The sequence below is a fragment of the Sebastes fasciatus genome, chromosome 21 (assembly GCF_043250625.1).
Source record: "Sebastes fasciatus isolate fSebFas1 chromosome 21, fSebFas1.pri, whole genome shotgun sequence".
Lineage (NCBI taxonomy): Eukaryota > Metazoa > Chordata > Actinopteri > Perciformes > Sebastidae > Sebastes > Sebastes fasciatus.
In genome coordinates, this window is record NC_133815.1 from 10,946,085 (window position 1) to 10,965,400 (window position 19,316).

Below are 19,316 nucleotides of genomic sequence, written 5' to 3' on the forward strand. Positions count from 1 at the left end.
AGATGTGCTGGGCTTAGACTTCTGCTTCACAAGAACTGACTTGTGATGTGATGACATTGGACAGCTGAACATCTGGAAACATTCCTCCTCAGGCTGGTCTATGAGGACACTTTGACTAGAGAAACTTCCTGCGAACTTTGGGATGCCAGTGACAGTTGCAATTCCATCAGGTAGCAGAGTGAAAGGCTTGAACCAAAGTTTCCTGAAACTTCTCCACCTTTGTTCCTTTATTACAGGGTGACCTTGTTGTGCCAACCACAAAGGAAGCCTTGCCTTTCATAGCTGGATCAGGACACACAAGCACAAGTGTTTCACTGGTCTCAGCCACTCCAACCGCATCGCCATTAAACTCAATCTTCAAGCAGCAGTGACATGGATACTGGTCCACGCTTCTGATGCAGCTACAGAGGCAGGAAACAGATGTGCAACATCCCTCTTAAGCCCTTGTAAAGTCTTCTCTGAGTCTCTGTATTGCAGGATCATTCTCTTAAGGTGGCAGCAACTGAAGCTGTAGCTGCACGCTTAACCACAGCTGAGGAAACAAAGGTCTTTGCGCTTTGTCTTTCAAGGATCACCTCCTCCTCTTCTTCTCTCACGTCAAGAGGCAGCTCAGTGAAGCTTGGAGGAGGCTTGAGTTTGTATGTCATTCTCATGCGCAGAGCAACACGCCACTTCAATTCACCCTTTACGATGGGCTGCTCTCAAAAGTTTGTCTAGTCTGAGTAAATACGTTTACAGTTTCTCACCTTCCTGCCGGAATCTCACGATAAGATCAGCTGCACTGCCTTTGGTCCCAAAAGCAGTTCTCTGGTCTTTTAGATAATCATTGGCATGCAGGGGCATCGGGATGGATTACTGACTCTGGCCCTTTAAGACTTCCAGCTACTCTCTGAGCTGCTGACTGCTCAGCCCATCATACTCTTCGTCTTCATGGGGAGTTGGGTTCACATCTGATAACAAGTGGAAGTCTGCTGCGTTGTCCCTTGGCAGGCATGTCATGATAGTTTTCAGTTAATGAGGAGATGGCATTCACAAGCTCTGTGCTCAGGACTGGAATCCTGGAACATCGGATAAAGCCTTCCCCTTCATTTGCTAGGAATGACGGTGACTTTGGGCCTAACTGACACCGACTACCCAAGGTCCCAACCCATCTCCAGCTGCTAACTGTTCAGGTGTGTTAGCCTTTGTCATGTCATTCGTAGTCTCAACTAACTCAATTAGCACTATTTTTTTCATCTCAACATTCTCACATGCCGGAAAGTAAACACAATCCCGGACGAGCCCCCACGTGCATTTTGCAGGGCAATGAATTGGTGAGGGGTCTACTATAATATAGTGTTGTCAAAAATACAGAAGTATCGATACTCAATTATACTCAACTAATTTTCCACGGTATTGATACATGGGTTTATCTTTAAATAAAAATAAAATTTTATAAAACTCAATGTTATGTCCATTTTTTTTGTGGTATCGAAAATGGTATTGAATATCAATATTGTATCGAATTCAGAAATTCCAGTATTGTGACAACACTACTATAATATTAAATCAGGAGGTGTCTACAGGTCTTATTGTATATAACAGCATAATGTGTAACAACTGTCAGTGGTCTTAATGTTATGGCTGATCGGTGTATATCACAATATGAGTAATATGAGGAAATGCAAAACCACAAGATCATCTCAACTATTGAAGGCAACAGCTATAGCTACAGTCCACGGCGTGGTTACTGCGTTTGCGCTAATTAAGTTAAATGGTTCCTCTCCGGGAACCATCACCTTAACGTGGTGGAGAGGTTTGTGTGTCCCTATGACCCTGAGGGCTGTGTTGTCTGGAGCCTCGTGCTCCTGGTAGGGTCTCCCATGGCAAATTGGTCTTAGGTGAGGGGCCGGACTAAGAATGGTTCACAAAAAACCCAATGATGACACGAGGCAGAGGAGGAGTTACCCGGCCCGGAGGAAGCCCGGGGCCCACGTCTGGAGCCAGGCCCAGACGGAGGGCCCGTCAACGAGCGTCTGGTGGCCGGGCTTGCCATGGAGCCCGGCCGGGGATACCCCGAAAAAGGAACGTGGCACCCCCCTCCTCTCCATCCTGTGGGCTCACCACCTGCGGGAAAAACCGCTTGGGTCGGGTGCGCTGCCACACGGGTGGCAGTGAAGGCCAGGGACCTCGACGGACCGGACACGGGCGGCAGAGGCTGGCTCTGGGGACGTGGAACGTCACCTCTCTGTGGGGGAAGGAGCCGGAGCTTGTGCGGGAGGTGGAGCGCTATCAGTTGGATCTGGTAGGGCTTACCTCTACGCACAGCCTCGGTTCTGGAACCGTACTCTTGGATAGGGGTTGGACCCTATTCTTCTCTGGAGTTGCCCATGGTGTGAGGCGCCGGGCGGGTGTGGGGATACTCACAAATCCCCGGCTGAGTGCCGCTACGTTGGAGTTTACCCCGGTGGACGAGAGGGTCGCCTCCCTACGCCTTCGGGTTATGGGGGGGAAAACTCTGACTGTTGTTTGTGCGTATGCACCAAACAGCAGTTCGGAGTATTCGGCCTTCTTGGAGACCCTGAATGGAGTCCTGTATGGGGCTCCAGTAGGGGACTCCATAGTTCTCCTGGGAGACTTCAACGCGCACGTGGGCAACGATGGAGACACCTGGAGTGGCGTGATTGGGAGGAACGGCCTCCCTGATCTAAACCCGAGTGGTCGTTTGTTGTTGGACTTCTGTGCTAGTCATGGATTGTCCATAACGAACACCATGTTCGAACATAAGGATGCTCATAAGTGTACGTGGTACCAGAGCACCCTAGGCCGAAGGTCGATGATCGATTTTGTAATCGTATCATCTGATCTGAGGCCGCATGTTTTGGACACTCGGGTGAAGAGAGGGGCGGAGCTGTCAACTGATCACCATCTGGTGGTGAGTTGGGTCAGAGGGTGGGGGAAGACTCTGGACAGACCTGGTAAGCCCAAACGCGTAGTGAGGGTGAACTGGGAACGTCTGGAGGAGGCCCCTGTCCGAGAGATCTTCAACTCACACCTCCGGCGGAGCTTTTCTGGCCGAGTGGACGATGTTCAAAGCTTCCATTGCTGAAGCTGCGGCGGTGAGCTGTGGTTTTAAGGTCTTAGGTGCCTCAAGGGGCGGCAACCCTCGAACACCGTGGTGGACACCGGTGGTCAGGGAAGCCGTCCGACTGAAGAAGGAGGCCTTCCGGGATATGTTATCTCGGAGGTCTCCGGAGGCAGTTGCAGGGTACCGACGGGCCCGAAGAGCAGCAGCCACTGCCGTGACGGAGGCAAAGCAGCGGGTGTGGGAGGAGTTCGGAGCAGCCATGGAGAAGGACTTTCGGTCTGCACCAAAGTGCTTCTGGAAAACCATCCGGCACCTTAGGAGGGGGAAACGGGGAACCATCCAAGCTGTGTACAGTAAGGATGGGACACTGTTGACCTCAACTGAGGAGGTAATCGGGCGGTGGAAGGAGCACTTTGAGGAACTTCTGAATCCGACCAATACGCCCTCTATGGTAGAGGCAGAGCTGGAAGCTGATGGGGGACCATCATCAATTACCCTGGTGGAAGTCACTGAGGTAGTCAAACAACTCCACAGTGGCAAAGCCCCGGGGGTTGATGAGATCCGCCCTGAAATGCTGAAGGCTCTGGGTGGGGAGGGGCTGTCTTGGATGACACGTCTCTTCAACACCGCGTGGAAGTCGGTGACAGTGCCTAAGGAGTGGCAGACCGGGGTGGTGGTTCCCCTTTTCAAAAAGGGGGACCAGAGAGTGTGTGCCAATTACAGGGGTATCACACTGCTCAGCCTCCCTGGTAAAGTCTACTCCAAGGTGCTGGAAAGGAGGGTTCGGCCGATAGTCGAACCTCGGATCGAAGAGGAACAATGCGGATTCCGTCCTGGCCGTGGAACAACGGACCAGCTCTTCACTCTCGCAAGGATCCTGGAGGGGGCCTGGGAGTATGCCCATCCAGTCTACATGTGCTTTGTGGACTTGGAGAAGGCATATGACCGGGTCCCCCGGGAGATACTGTGGGGGGTGCTGCGGGAGTATGGGGTGAGGGGGGCACTTCTCAGGGCCATCCAATCCCTGTACGCCCAAAGCGAGAGCTGTGTTCGGATCCTCGGCAGTAAGTCGGACTCGTTTCTGGTGGGGGTTGGCCTCCGCCAGGGCTGCGCTTTGTCACCAATCCTGTTCGTGATATTCATGGACAGGATATCGAGGCGTAGTCGGGTGGAGGAGGGTTTGCAGATCGGTGTGCTGAGGATCTCATCGCTGCTTTTTGCAGATGATGTGGTCCTGTTGGCATCATCGGTCTGCGACCTCCAGCACTCACTGGATCGGTTCGCAGCCGAGTGTGACACAGTCGGGATGAGAATCAGCACCTCTAAATCTGAGGCCATGGTTCTCAGCAGGAAACCGGTGGATTGCCTACTCCGGGTAGGGAATGAGTCCTTACCCCAAGTGAAGGAGTTTAAGTATCTCGGGGTCTTGTTCGCGAGTGAGGGGACGATGGAACGTGAGATTGGTCGGAGAATCGGAGCAGCAGGGGCGGTATTGCATTCGCTTTACCGCACCGTTGTGACGAAAAGAGAGCTGAGCCGGAAGGCAAAGCTCTCGATCTACCGTTCAATCTTCGTTCCTACTCTCACCTATGGTCATGAGTGTTGGGTCATGACCGAAAAAACGAGGTCGCGGGTGCAAGCGGCCGAAATGGGTTTCCTCAGGAGGGTGGCTGGCGTCTCCCTTAGAGATAGGGTAAGAAGCTCAGTCATCCGTGAGGAACTCGGAGTAGAGTCCTTGCTCCTTTGCGTCGAAAGGAGCCAGTTGAGGTGGTTCGGGCATCTAGCACGGATGCCTCCTGGGCGCCTCCCTTGGGAGGTGTTCCAGGCACGACCAGCTGGGAGGAGACCACGGGGAAGACCCAGGACTAGGTGGAGAGATTATATCTCTACTCTGGCCTGGGAACGCCTCGGGATCCCCCAGTCAGAGCTGGTTAATGTGGCCCGGGAAAGGGAAGTTTGGGGTCCCCTGCTGGAGCTGTTGCCCCCGCGACCCGATCCCGGATAAGCGGTTGAAGATGGATGGATGGAAGTTAAATAACCGCCAGAAAACAGTTTCAAACAAGGCATACTTTCCTTTACAGGGTTACAAAACATACAAAACTTTATTTTTGAATTTCAACAAACACTGAACATTATGACGTTCGTGAAGGTCAGACTTATTGCGGGACTGTTGCATTAGATTTAGCTATAATAGGTGTATCGAATAAAGTGAGGGTACTTTTGGACAAGGTGAATGCTGTTTCATATCATTGAGGTAGAGGTAATGAATAAGTCCTTCTTGTGCCACAACAGATTACTTTCCACTGCTATTTGTATGCCCTTTGTTTAATTTTGTATTCATGTACAGTCTTTTGTCGATATTGCATTTCTTGTGTGATGTTGTGACTCCATGTGTGACAAACAATGAACAATGGCTCCAGGACTGTATATCATTCTAGAGGCTACGGTAATTTAAAAACACAACATCGCCAAGGCTTCACACTTAACAAAGGACACCTGAAAATTACAGATTTAAAATTCAGGCAGCATGATGTTAAACCTTGCCATCCAGCCCATCACTGTGATTCAATCTGGCCCAGCCTTGGGAACATAACTAACACAGAGACATCACTGAATAGCTCCCTGCCAGAGAGGCTGTGCTTTTTACAGCCCTCCCACCCTGCAGGCAGAAAATATGCTGCGAGGAGGTCCAAGGGAGGCGACCAGCGCTGGTGACTCATGCTCACAGCTCCATCCACCTTTCAGGACTGTGTGTGAATGTAAGTGGTGCACCGAGGGAGCCACGGATAAATCTACAGATAAACTCAGAATCAACACTGTGGGCTATCTCTGCATGGGAATCTTTAAAGCGTGTGTTTATACAAAGAGTGTTTACACGACTGTGAGGGGGGTACCTACCTCTCCGTTGAGGAAACAGTAAAGAACTGCCACCACAAAGCCCTAAATGGACAGAAAAACACAGATAAGAGAGCAATAACAGGGTGTACATATCTGTTTATCCTGTCTTTACAACTATTTGCTAATTGTGGCATTCATGAGACATATAAATGGAAAAGCAATGCATAGTGTACGACGGCTAGTTTACAATAATAATGAGAAAGGGGGGATGAGAAGAATGTGCTGGAAAGGTTTCCTTGGTTTCCGAGCGGTCTGTAGTGCAGCTGTGCTGTCTGGCTGCTTTCTCCATCATTCCTCATTATGGGATGAACTGAAATAACACCGGGGGTTTAAAACGGTAACACTGCCACTGAATCAGCCAGCAAAGCCCTTGGAGCCCTGCCACGGTTTTCTGCGAGGGTTTTCTTCAATACAAACACTCGCAGGTCGGGGCTGTACAGGAAGCCACTCATTACTTTGGGCCTTGAATGAAGTTCGATTTAGAAATTCAGTGTTGGATGACCTTCATGAACTGCATCAAATACAAACTCCTCATTGTAAAATTTATAAAAAATTAAGAGGTAGAAGTGTTTTTATAATTGCTTCTTCCTAAAAAGTTGATGTCGTACCTGAAATGACCCAAGAATCAAATCAAAAACCAGCCGCAGCTCCGTCTTCACTTGCTCTGGGATGAATGCAAACACGATAAAATTGATCCCAAACAGAGGAATCAAAAGCAGCGTTGATTTCGCCAGCCTCCTGAAACGACAAAGCAAAAAAAAAAAATGTTTCCCTCCGGTGAAACCAATTTTCAATCTGTCTCCATATATGCCAATAATGAAATGCAACCCCAGAGTACTTTTCATTTTACATTTCAGCTCTGAGGACCAGAGATGGGAAAAAAACACTATTAAAAATGTCAGTGGGAAAATAGCTCATGCATTATGACTGGTGTATGAGATGCCCTCCATCACAGGAAAAAACACTTTGAACACACAGAGCTCTATATCTCTGTGCAAAGCAGCTGTCAGCGGAAGGCTACTGCGCTGAGTGCCACATGCCAAGGCGGGCGATGATTTCTTTTCTTAAGTGTAAAAAAGGATTGGTCATCCCTGCATTGCTTCGAGCAAAAAAAGGAGCCACAGAAAAACAATAATTTACAGCACATGTCGTACCTCCAGGACATATATGTGTAACTAACTCTCAGCTTTCTGTGTTTATTCAAGATTATCTTTGTTTGCTTTCGCAGAATGTGGACCGAAATCATCCCAAGACAGAAAACTGTTGAAGTGGTGTCGATTTTTTCCCCAACGTCCTCAAAGGCATCAATAATATTTATCATAGCTAATGAATGATACAACATTTACAGCATGAAAATGACATTAAATTATACTCACGAGTATTGGTTGGACTCAGATCTTCCGATATCTGGGCAGTTGATTTTCTGGCGAAGTATTCGTATGATGCAGATGAATAGAATAAAGTTCATCTGTGGAGATATTAAGACAATGTATATGTAGAAAAAGCTGGTTTCAGAGTCACTTCTACATGTTTTCACTGTCTAATCTAACAGATACGGAGGAATGTTTAAGAAATCTCATAAAAGAAGCTTGATATTTGAGTTCATGTCGCTCCGACTGGATTTGTGCTGCTGCCCTGTGGGAAAATGAGCATTTCTAAATTGTTAATTTGTTTTTTTGATCTCTGAACTAGCAACACATCACGATGCACTTTCACAAAAATCAGTCAGAGCTGCTGCCGAGAGAGAGAGAGAGAGAGAGAGAGAGAGAGGTGTCTGACAGCCAGGCTGCTGATCCTGATCCTAATGTGGAAGAACACAACTAGACCTGCTGCGTCTGCTGCCAAGCACAGACAGGACATCAGCAGACATCAGTAGAGGGGGATGTTATTTAAAAAAAAATTCTGTTTTCTGCATCCCATGTCTTCTTTAAACTCTGGTGTTTGGTGTATAGTTTTTATATAACTTCCTAAAATATGTAAGTGTAAATTCATGGGAAGGTTCCTGGAGAGGACGAAGTTTAACTATAGGAACAAAAGGAAACAATGTTAAAAAAAAGCACAATTAATTAATTCCCAGCATAACCTGGAGACATGCTGATGTTAAGCAAGTATATTGTAAGAAACAAAATTCAACATATATGGAGAGTAAAGCTTTCAATGATAAAACAGTCATGAGAGAACATTTACTTGGGGTGAAATGGAGCAGTTCTTTCAAATAAAATATTCGACCTGATTATGCACGTAACACAACTATAATCAAACTAAAAAGCGGTCTCTATTCACCGTATAATTGGTGCCAAATTAAATTGTTCTTTCAGGAAATCACAGACCCGTAAAAATAAAGCATTCAATAAAGCAGTGTCAAAATGCTGGGCTCGAGATGCAGTTCATTGACTGTAAGTAATTTTTCTTCTCACCACTTCACTGTAGCTTCCTGAGTCCTGTTTGTTGAACTCATCTTAACCCCCCTTTTTCACACCTCTATTAAATGCGTCTTTCTCGCTCACAGTGACACACATAGACAAACACACAAACACACTGCCAATGCAAATCACTGTCTGCTTTTCTTACTAGATAAGTGGATCAATCTGTGGATCAATGTCCAGGAGAAAGAAAAATACGCTCTGTACTCTAAATATGAAGCTACAGCAAGCGGCGAGTCAGCTTAGCTTTGCACAAAAAACTTAGTATAGAGTAGTAGTATAGAAATGGGGGCAAGCAGCTAACCTGGTTCCGTCCTAAAGTAACAAAATCCACCCCGAGCACCTCTAAATATATCTCTAAATAAACAAGATATAACATGTTAAATAGTGAGCTTTAGAGATGCTGGTAGGCAGATTGTATTTCTACCTTTGGATAGATCCAGGCTAGCTGTTTCCCCCTGTTTCCAGACTTTGTGTTAAGCTTCAAGCTTCAGTTCAATACACCTACCAATATTACCTTTAAAGTTGCTTTTACAGTGGTTCTCAACCAGGGGTCTGAGGACCACCAGGGGTCCTTGAGGGAGTTCCAGGGGTCTCCAGAAAAAAATGGGGAATAGTTTAATTTCATGTTTAATTCACAAGTGAGCCCCATGTGAGTAAAAGTCATAAGAGTGACTATTGTGATCATATGTTTCACTTCCTCCACGGTTATCTCCTCAACTGTAAGCTAGTTGACAACCGTAGAATGATGGAGGTCCCCTGGATGGATGATGATGGATGAACAAATGAGGGTCCGTGATCTTATGTGTATCAATTTAAGGGTTCTTGTCATGAAAAAGTTTGAGAACCACTGCTCTATACGATATCCAGAGCATTAGTATAGCAGCAAACAACTATTTGCTATGTAAAGATATAGAAGCGTAATGTCTACCTGAGCAGAGAATGAAGTCGCTAAAATGCTTTTAGCACCTTTAAAGCTCACTACGTAACAAACCTTTTCTTGCTTGTTTAATAAAAAAAAAATCACTAATAGAAAAGAGTTACATGCTATTTCTTAGCAAACAGCAGTCAAGCTGTTTGCCCCTCCTGCCAGCCTTTATGCTAAGCTAAGCTAATCGCCTCTAGCTCCGTATCTAATGCAGATATGAGAGTGGTATTTATCTTCCGATACAACTCTTGGATGAGCAAATAATGTCAAACTAATCCTTTAGCACCTGAAGCACATTTAAATGTCAGACTGTTTTGTTTTTTTCATGTGTCACACCGAGCGCATCTACAAACATTCCTCTCGTCAACCTCTGTGGATGAAGTAGATGATGACAGGCAAGAAAAAGCAAATAGATGGTTATTATCCTGCCAACTTTTCAAAGCGAAATGATAACTTTGAAGTCATGCCAAACTCTCAGTTGCGTTGACGTACAGCGGGAATACCAAAGACGATATGGAGTTTGAAAGCACTCAGATAAATTACACAGACAGGTAAGTCTGAGGTGGACTGATGATAACTGGCAAGAATGGTTTCTCTCTCAGTGGCAATTAGTTTCGCTTTGAAAAAAAGTCTGAGTTGAGACAGCTCAAGGTGTTAAATGTTGACGTAATGGAATTTAAGTGACAGAAAAGTGCTCAAGGCTTTTAAACCTACCAGGATTGATGCCAAAATAGGCGTTTTAATGATCCACCAGAACACATCAGTGTTCTCGATTATATCCCAGCACCTGAAAAAAGTACAAGATGAAATCAAAGCAAAGTCAGACCTAGAATTTATTCTGGACTCTAGCATATTCCCCTGCATAGTGTTTTTCTTACCCCACATCGTGATAGTAGGCTTTAGCGATGCTCCAAGCTGTGATGAAAATTGTCGGACCTCCTAGGGACATAAAAAAAAGATATAAAAGTTATTATTGCATCCCACTGGCACGGGTCACAACCTGTAGTTCATCTCACCCCAGGACAGCAGAGACACATAAAGACATATAAGGAATCTCACCCCAGCCGATCAGAATGTACGCCCAGAAGTACTTCCTCTCGGAGAAGAAAGAGACAGCCAAAAGTGCGTGAAGATAAAGGCCCTCCACCAGCAGCCAGAAGAAACTGGCCATTATACAATACTGGAAGAACACAATCACGACTTTGCAGCCAACCTGGACACAAGAGACAAAAGCATTCATCTCACAATGATCCTCTAAGTGGATGCATATTGAACAGGGACAGTGAAGACATTACAGAGCAGTTCCATTCCCTACAGTGGCAGAATTGCATTAAGAAAATGAAAGAATGCATGTATCGATTTTCTTTCGGTGCAGGCCGCCTATACACACTTTGAAATACGGTAAGAAGATCAATTTCCGCCCACACACACATTTTTTTCTATTCCTTTCTGTCACACAAGGACAAATCAACCAAGATGTTTCATATAGCAAACCGAGGGCAGCACAAGTTAGCAGACAAACAAAATCCACCTCTGAGCCGTCAGTGAATAAGAAATGATGGCAGTGATAAAGAAAAGGTTACACTGCATCACTAAAGTAGTCATTTTTATAGTCTAATATTAGCAGCTTTATATCCTCGAAATATGTCTAGTAATGGGAATGTATCCTAGGTGCCATTGAAATGAAGCAGAATGATGAATATGGTGTCCGTAAGTTCAATACAAGGCTTTGATTTGAACATGTGTATTTAAAACACGATTGGCTTTCTTGAACTGGGTTGAAGGGTATACAATGATCTTGAAAGTTATTAATTCAAGAATTGAATCAATACCACTCATTTATAAGGCACCTTTTATAGAGATACCTAATGGCTATGTTGTTGGTTAATACGTCCTTAACTAATGCTTTATAGGTCAGTTATAACTAGGACTGTCGCGGTGAAGGAATTTCCCCTGCGGTGATAATGATTGGCTCAACAGCACGGTATAATTGCAAATTACTTTATTTATCCTGATTTCATTGCTGTATAAAAATAAGCTTTATTATTAGGCTATTATTAGGTATATTGTTACTTTTTAAATGACAAAGATGACAGTTTTAAAATGAATTAAATACTTGTTTATTGTTAATATTTTTGGGGGGTTTTTCAGCTGCGCTTTGGTTGCTATGATACAGAATATCAAAATATCGGAACAAGGTAGAGTACAGTAAGTGCTCTGGATGAAGGGAAGGATGAAACTCGTAGGGAGAGAGAGAACGGACCCGCCGGTCTATGTGTATTACTTTCTCCTCCATTGTTGTTGTTGTTCAGCACTTGTAGCTACATGTACCGTAGGATGTGACAGTTGGTCATTGTGGAGTTTTACCCAAAGTTGAACAATTTTCATCGGAAAAAACACCATACGTGCAACGCTCAGTGCAGATCACGCTGCTGCCGATTGTATTAAAGTCTAAAAATTAATTATAAGCCATCCCCTCTGGTTGGCTTGTCAATATTACGGTATTGCAATATTGCGGTTATTGCGACAGCCCTAGTTATAACTATTAATAAGAACAACTTTGGGGCCCTTTGGCTTATCCTCCTGCAGCGTGACACTTGTCTCTTTTACAGTTGCCACAACCAAAATTCACTTTTTACAGTAAGAACTTAACATTTACTACTGCAGACTTGGATTATTATGTTGTATTGAGATTTAATGCAGCCCTTATTAACAATAACTGTTCTATAAAGTATGACTGAACCATGTAAAACCATTAGAATCAGAATACAAAACTGTGTTCTATATGCAACATGTATTTTGCACTGATAGTTGATACCTAAGTCATATAAACAATACACGCAACATATATATATATTGTATATCTCCAACCAGAGGATGCAAAGTGCAGAAATGTTCCAGCAGATATTTCAGCGAGCAAAAGGCCAACTTGAAACAACCAAGCAGGATAACACAATCAGCTCCATTCCGGTTGGCTGACAGCACAAAACTTCCATCAGGACGGGTGAATTCATTCAAAATTCAGTTTGCTGCAGCCGAACGCCGAGCAGAGAGGCTGCTATTGAACTTGTTACACAAGGATGCGTATAAAAGGGTTCATTTTCCTAATGGTGTGGGTGGGCTGAGCTGATGGGTGTAGCGTGTAGCTCTTTCACAGGTCCAAGGCTGAGACACACTCCACCATGAGCCACATACAAGCTCCTACAGGGAGGGCATCACGTAGATCAGGAAAATCAATACTGTGCCCATTCAAAAATGACCCACTGAGAGTGAATGCACTGAGCACTTTAGCAGATGTGCTGAGATGGGAGACACGGGATGACAGAGTGTGATTAGGAATGGACTGAAGCACATTATGGATGCGTATATGTGGATATTAGGGCAGAGAGGTAAAGGCAACACAAATATGATGAGGAAACAAAACCGAGTGGATATGAATGAGGCAAGGCATGAACACTGACACACTGACATTAGAGAAGAAATAAGGGCCATGATATAACAGTGAAAATGCCACACTTCTTGTCTCCACCTGAAATCCTAAAAATGATGAACGAGCAGATAAGCGTAATGCCTGAGCTCCTGCAAAGGAGTCGTACTGTTCATGGATACATGAGCATCATTAATCATCAATGAAGACTGAAGACGTGGACGTCAAACTGCTTCTCATCCATAGTTTAGTACACTGATATCGTACACCGGTTTGTTAAAGGTGCTGAATCCCAAATTCGGAGCATAACTATGATTGAGGGAGTGACTCCGCACGGCTCTCAACACGGTGACGGCTGAGCTGGTCGAAAAGCATGCAGGTTAAGAAACCGTGTCTCTCTGTCTAGCGATCTCTGTTCCGTTTCAGCACTACGGACAGCGCCGCACCTGCATACTAACACTACATGCATCAAACAGCTCTGTCCATTTTTCCTGAAACAACAGCTAAGAAATAGTCACATGTATATTGGCCAATAATTGAATTGTTTTTACTATAGATACATAAAGCTTAAACAGAGGGATCAATAAGCAAAACCGGAAAAAAAACATGATTCGAGTCGACGATAGGCGAGACTTGACCAATCAGATTCGACTATGTCAATTCTTAATTGGGGACACCTCTAATCCAGCTGGTTATAAAGTAGCCAACTATAATAACCAAAATTAATACATGGCTTTGTTGTAATACTGTATACTCGATTGTGATTGGTCAATAACAGCATTCTACGATCTGTTATTTTTTTTATAACAGACCGTTGCTACGTATAACAGACCATTGCTTTGTATAACAAACCGTTGCTATGTATAACAGACTGTTACTATGTGTAACAGACTGTTACTATGTATAACAGACCGTTGCTATGTACAACAGACCGTTATTACGTATAACAGACCATTGCTATGTATAACAAACTGTTGCTATGTATAACAGACCGTTGCTATGTATAACAGACCGTTGCTATGTATAATAGACCGTTGCTATGTATAACAGACCGTTGCTATGTATAAAAGACCGTTGCTATGTATAACAAGCCGTTGCTATGTATAACAGACTGTTACTATGTGTAACAGACTGTTACTATGTATAACAGACCGTTGCTATGTACAACAGACCGTTACTACGTATAACAGACCATTGCTATGTATAACAAACCGTTACTATGTATAACAGGCCGTTGCTATGTATAACAGACCGTTGCTATGTATAACAGACCGTTGCTATGTATAACAGACCGTTGCCATGGATGCATTTCCGATCTTGGACTCTGGCAGACCAATTTTGTGTCAAATCATTGATTTCTTAAGTAAGTAGCCATGTAATAAGCGAGATAATGCACAGCTAGTGGGTCATTATTGTGAAATAAACCCCTTCACTTAACTAACTTAATAAAGTGCTGCCTGCACGGTAGAATTGCAATCCAAACCTCATGAATACTTTTACTTTGATAATCAAGTATATTTTGCTGTCAATACTTCTGTACTTCAGTCAAGTCAAAGTTTGAATACAGGACTTGCGGTTGTATTTTCACATTGTGATATTGCTACATGATGTAGCATTTTTTAACTAATTAAGTATTACAAACAACGCATTTAATTATTGATCTTAACATGTTACACATATTGTGTGAATGTATACCAGAAGTATTCATACAATAATATTGGCATACCACCAGTCAATATGTAATGATATTAAGTGCTGTCTGGATCCAACTGGTGTCATGGGGAGCTAAGGTCTTGGTGGTGGTTGCTACTTCTACTAAATTAAAGATCTGTATACTTCTTCTGCTGTTATTAAGAGAATCATAAGGTGAAAACTCCTGCTGACATCATGCCTTTTGTAAATGGCCGGCAGGTGAGTTTGCTACTAGTGGAAATGTACACATTATGAATAATACATTTACCTTCCTGTGTGTGTTTTCTGGGATCCACTTCTTCTACATGGAGGTAAAGTTTCAGAGCGCTCATTAAAGCAGCTGGCAGTGAAGCTGACAGGGATTCGGTAGTCTATATAAATCGATTCCCACATGGCATCTTGAGGGGAAGAAAATTGACCTAGATGGGCTGTCTGAACCTTTATGCTACTCCTAATGTGTGCAAATCAGTACAAATTGTTCGCTGGAGCTCCATTTTAGAAAAGCTCAGTGGCACGTGGAGGCATAATGCAGCACGCACACACACACACACACACACACTGTGACAAACACACAGGTACCTTAAATAATGCATTTGTTATAAGCCTCCCCACAGCGATTATATCTTGAATTAATCTAATGGGTCTCAACGGCAAACATCCAACTGTAGGAGAAAGCTAATGAACCAAGCATGCAGAACACCGACACACTCACACACGGAGAGAGAAAGTGACAGTAACTGAGCCAACAGTTGTAATGGAAGTAATGCCGGGGTCATGATGAGCGCTGCAGCACCAAACCCGTCTCTATAATTTCTTTTTTCAGCCGACCCATGACAGCAGCTGGCTCCCATCAACCCAATAGTTCCATTAACACAACGGAGCCAGCCGGAGAGCTCGCTAATACACTCAAAGGGGCCCGTCTCGTCGTGCGGCCACATAACGTAACATAAACCTCATGTTCGCAGGCCTAACTGTGGCCTCAGGGGTCTGTAGTTCAGCGGTATGCGGAGGCTGACGGGAAGACATCCAAACATTGTGGTTTGATAGAAGTCCAAGCATAAATGTCTTGTAAGCCTGGCTTTATTTAAAAGGCAGCCTTGTTCCATGGGTTTTACATCTTCAGCTACTGTTTATTGCAGTTTTTGTTATATTTGTAGTATTTCAGGTAGTTTTTTTTATATAATTTGCTGCTTGAGAGGTAACCCCTCTTTGGGATCAGGGGTCAGGTTTTTGACTCATATTTAAATATTCAGTTTTTTGTTGTCAATTACTCACAACTTGAGAACGACAGTTTACAAACCCTCTTGGGATATGGATATGATTGGCACACCCGGATTAATGTGGGAAAAATTAACTCCTGGGTCCCCATTACCCCACCATTTCTTCCTCTTTCTGTGCAGTTTTTCTATGCCGGAATACTATCTGGCAATTTGATCATTCAAAAAACACATATTTTTGTGATATATAACTAAAGCAAGGAATCGCTCCTCAGATCTCCTTCGTGCTTGGCGGGTGTATTGCTGGGGACCCAAGGGAGTGCTTTTTTTTTTTCGATTGGTTCAATTTGGACACGCTGTCAAAACTGTGAAATGTACCTTTAAGGCATACTGTGTTGCTTAGATAGGAGAGAAGCAACGTCATCAGCATTTACAGTTTGTTGACCCTTACGGACGGATGCCTGCATATGCTCCTACTCCTTTTAACCTCTCAATTCAAGTGTGACGGTTAGGATTCGTGTGAGTTTTTGACTGTCGTCTTCTGCTACGCTCTCTAAGCTACCTCAACCATCAAACACGGACCCCAAACTGTTACAACGCGCCAAGCAATTGGCCCGCTTCAAACAGCCACTGTATTATACAAGCACGAAACTAAAATAATTAAGGTCTTTTAATTTGACAGAGGGACTCTCTTCAATCCTCAAGGTCTAACGGTAATAAATTGAGTCCTTGTTATGTCTGTAGATATTGTACTTAAGTGCTGCGTGCTCCCAAACTAAATTAAAGCACAGTAAGCCAGGAACTTTAAGGGCCCCTGGAGCTCTGAGGTTGGTAATCCTGTCTAGTTGATTGGTCCCAAAAGTCCAGTATTAGTCAGGCTCTAATAAACAATTCCTACTAATAAAGCAACACAATATCTACTGATGCACCGGAGAAATAAAACTGAATCATACAGTAATTCCATTCATATCCCTAAGCAATAAAATACCTCACTTGACTCTTATTATTTATAGTCAAAGAGGATGTTGAGAATTGTCAAGCTTGAAGCTCATGTACAGTAAAACTTTGACCAAATGATACTATATTATTATTTATATATTATTATATTTACATAATGAAAGTGGTCAGAACCACTTAAGTTCCCATCTTGTCTCCTGTCAAACATCCACACTACAGAAATCCATCTTTTCATCCCCATTTGAGCGGAGATGATCTCTCATTGATGGCGGTTTAATGCGGATAATTAGCCTGCCAGTGTTATGTTCACCTGCTGGGCTTCTTACGGTGTTTGACTTCTTCACGGTTCAAGGACAAGAATCCCCGAGTCGCTCATCTCACCCAGAGCAAACAACAGCGGCGTCTTGGCCGATTAACTCACAGAGCCTGATGAGCAGTTGTCCACCTCCCCGACGTCGTAGAGGACGACATCCTTGATGAACACAGCGATGGCCTTCAGGATGAATGACACAAACAGATGCATGTGGATGTAATTCCTTGTGCAGTGGAGCTTCCTGGGATGCACAGAAAGAGACAAAGAGACAAAGAGACACACACACAATTTAATACAGAAGGCCTTCATGCTAATTATCCAATGTCCTTGGAGTTAATAGCTTAAAACGACAGCAAATCAGAGACCGACTTCACTAATAATTACCTCCTTCTATCACTGTGTGGGTGGATCTGCTTTAGAGCACAATGAATGCTTTTTCATGGTCCTTCACATGCCTTCTTACAACATTATGAAAACCTTGAGCATTGATTTTTAAATACTTCTAGACGTCCTGATTGTGTTTTCATACTTGAGACAGGTAAATGATTAGGGAGAGAGACGAGGACAAGCGTCTGCAGTCGTGTCAAGGCTCCCATTAGCTCAGATCATTTGTTTTTGCTTGTTCTCAGGGCGGTGAAATATTCAGCTGTGATGCAGCACATGTCCAATCACTTCAAAATCCCCTCAGGAATCATTAAAGTTTAATGTGACCTGATCTCACAGCCAGGAAAGCTTGCTAACATTCAGCCACAGCTGTTTAAAATGACAATATGTAAACTGCTATTTCATAAATGCCTGTTTTCTTCAGCTGCTACTGCAACGTCAACGTGAACATCTCTGTCCAAATGTAAACATTTAGAGCATTTTTGTGCTGAAATCAGTCTAACTGGTCGTCATGTCCCATACTGAGAGAGGAGAAACCTCAGCAGAATGAAAGTGATGACATAACACACGCTCCATCACAATGCTGGCCACAGACCACAGCCTGTATACAGCAGCAGAGATTATTTTCCATTTTGGCTCATAATCAATACATTTACTACAAGCATAATTTCCTGCTGAAAGATGAAGCACTTAAATCTTTTGTTAAGGCTACACTGCTGAAACTCCCATGAATGAATGGTTTTAATTTCATGTCTGAACATTTACACGACCCATCATTCATGTGGTTATTCAGACACATTAATGTATATACGCATAAAGTATAACATCCCAGGACATATCCAATAGATACATGCACACATCCTCCCATAAATACAAATATACATATAACGTACCAATTTATGTCAGTTAACACTTTGTATGACTCATTCAGTTCATTAATAAATAATATGTGGTCTATAATCCACATAGAGCATGAGGTTTTATCTAACAGAAGTTATTTTCTTCTGGTAGTATAGTCAGAAAACCATCCTTAATTCTAAGGAAATCTGAAACTTTTTTAAATAATGTTTGTCACAGATCATAATATAAAAAACAGTATAGAGTGAAATTAATTGTGTTCTGCTTTTCATTAAAGGGATAGTTTGGGTGTTTTGAAGTGGGGTTGTATGAGGTACTTATCCATAGTCAGTGTATTACCTACAGTAGATGACGGTTGGCACGCCTCCAGTTTATAGAAGCAGGCAGGAGTTACGGAACGAAAGCAATGTGCTGCTGTGGACGGGGCCGGCGGCAAAACATATTTTACACATAAAAGAAAATCCCACCTAAAAAAAATCCATATCAGTTTAAAGGTCCCTTATTATGCTCATTTTCAGGTTCATACTTGTATTTTGTGTTTCTACAAGAACATGTTTATATGCTGTAATGTTCAAAAAAAACTTTATTTTGCTCATACTGTCAGCCTGAATATGCCTGTATTTACCCTCTGTCTGAAACGCTCTGTTTTAGCGCATTTTGACTGAATTGCATAAGAATTGCATTGCTAGGCAACAGCTTGGGTCCATGTTTACTTCCTGTGAGCTGATGACATTCACATACACTCTGCAACCAGGAATAAACTGGAACACATTTAGAATGTTTACGTTTGAAATTGTGTCAAGGGACTAAATATTGTATATTCGTGACATCACGAATGGGCAGAAATCCTGACAGCTTGTTTCAAATGCAGAGTTTCTGAATACGGGCTGTGTGTATTTCCCTGTGGATTGAGTGTTTCGATACCTTCACAGTATTTATATAGGACTTAAGCCTGCTTTATAATAAAAAAACATGAAAATCTCACTTTTTTATAATATGGGACCTTTAAGAGTAGGCTGTATTTATTTTGCAGATTTATCTCGCCATCAGACAGCCCTTTGCGACTGGGAACTGAAGCCGTTGTATCCATCTATGCTCTCGCCAAAGCCACCAGACTCCATTGAAAAAAACTGTAATTTTACCTCGCTGTTG

General features: G+C 43.4%; 1 protein-coding gene across 2 annotated transcripts in view; it reads right to left on the reverse strand.

Moving 5' to 3' along the window:
* Positions 1 to 19,316, reverse strand: part of vipr1b (vasoactive intestinal peptide receptor 1b) — a 52,549-nt gene that overhangs the window by 2,633 nt on the left and 30,600 nt on the right. The window contains exons 6-13 of one of the 2 annotated variants that reach the window (XM_074621572.1): positions 17,031 to 17,163; positions 10,376 to 10,529; positions 10,195 to 10,255; positions 10,031 to 10,103; positions 7,342 to 7,433; positions 6,574 to 6,703; positions 5,966 to 6,007; positions 5,721 to 5,859 (exon numbers count right to left, since the gene is read on the reverse strand). In XM_074621572.1, coding sequence (XP_074477673.1) covers positions 5,809 to 5,859; positions 5,966 to 6,007; positions 6,574 to 6,703; positions 7,342 to 7,433; positions 10,031 to 10,103; positions 10,195 to 10,255; positions 10,376 to 10,529; positions 17,031 to 17,163 — 736 coding nt within the window. In that variant the 3' untranslated portion in view covers positions 5,721 to 5,808. Of the gene's footprint in view, positions 1 to 5,720; positions 5,860 to 5,965; positions 6,008 to 6,573; positions 6,704 to 7,341; positions 7,434 to 10,030; positions 10,104 to 10,194; positions 10,256 to 10,375; positions 10,530 to 17,030; positions 17,164 to 19,316 lie in introns of those variants that run through there. The other variant, XM_074621571.1, reaches the window with a different exon arrangement.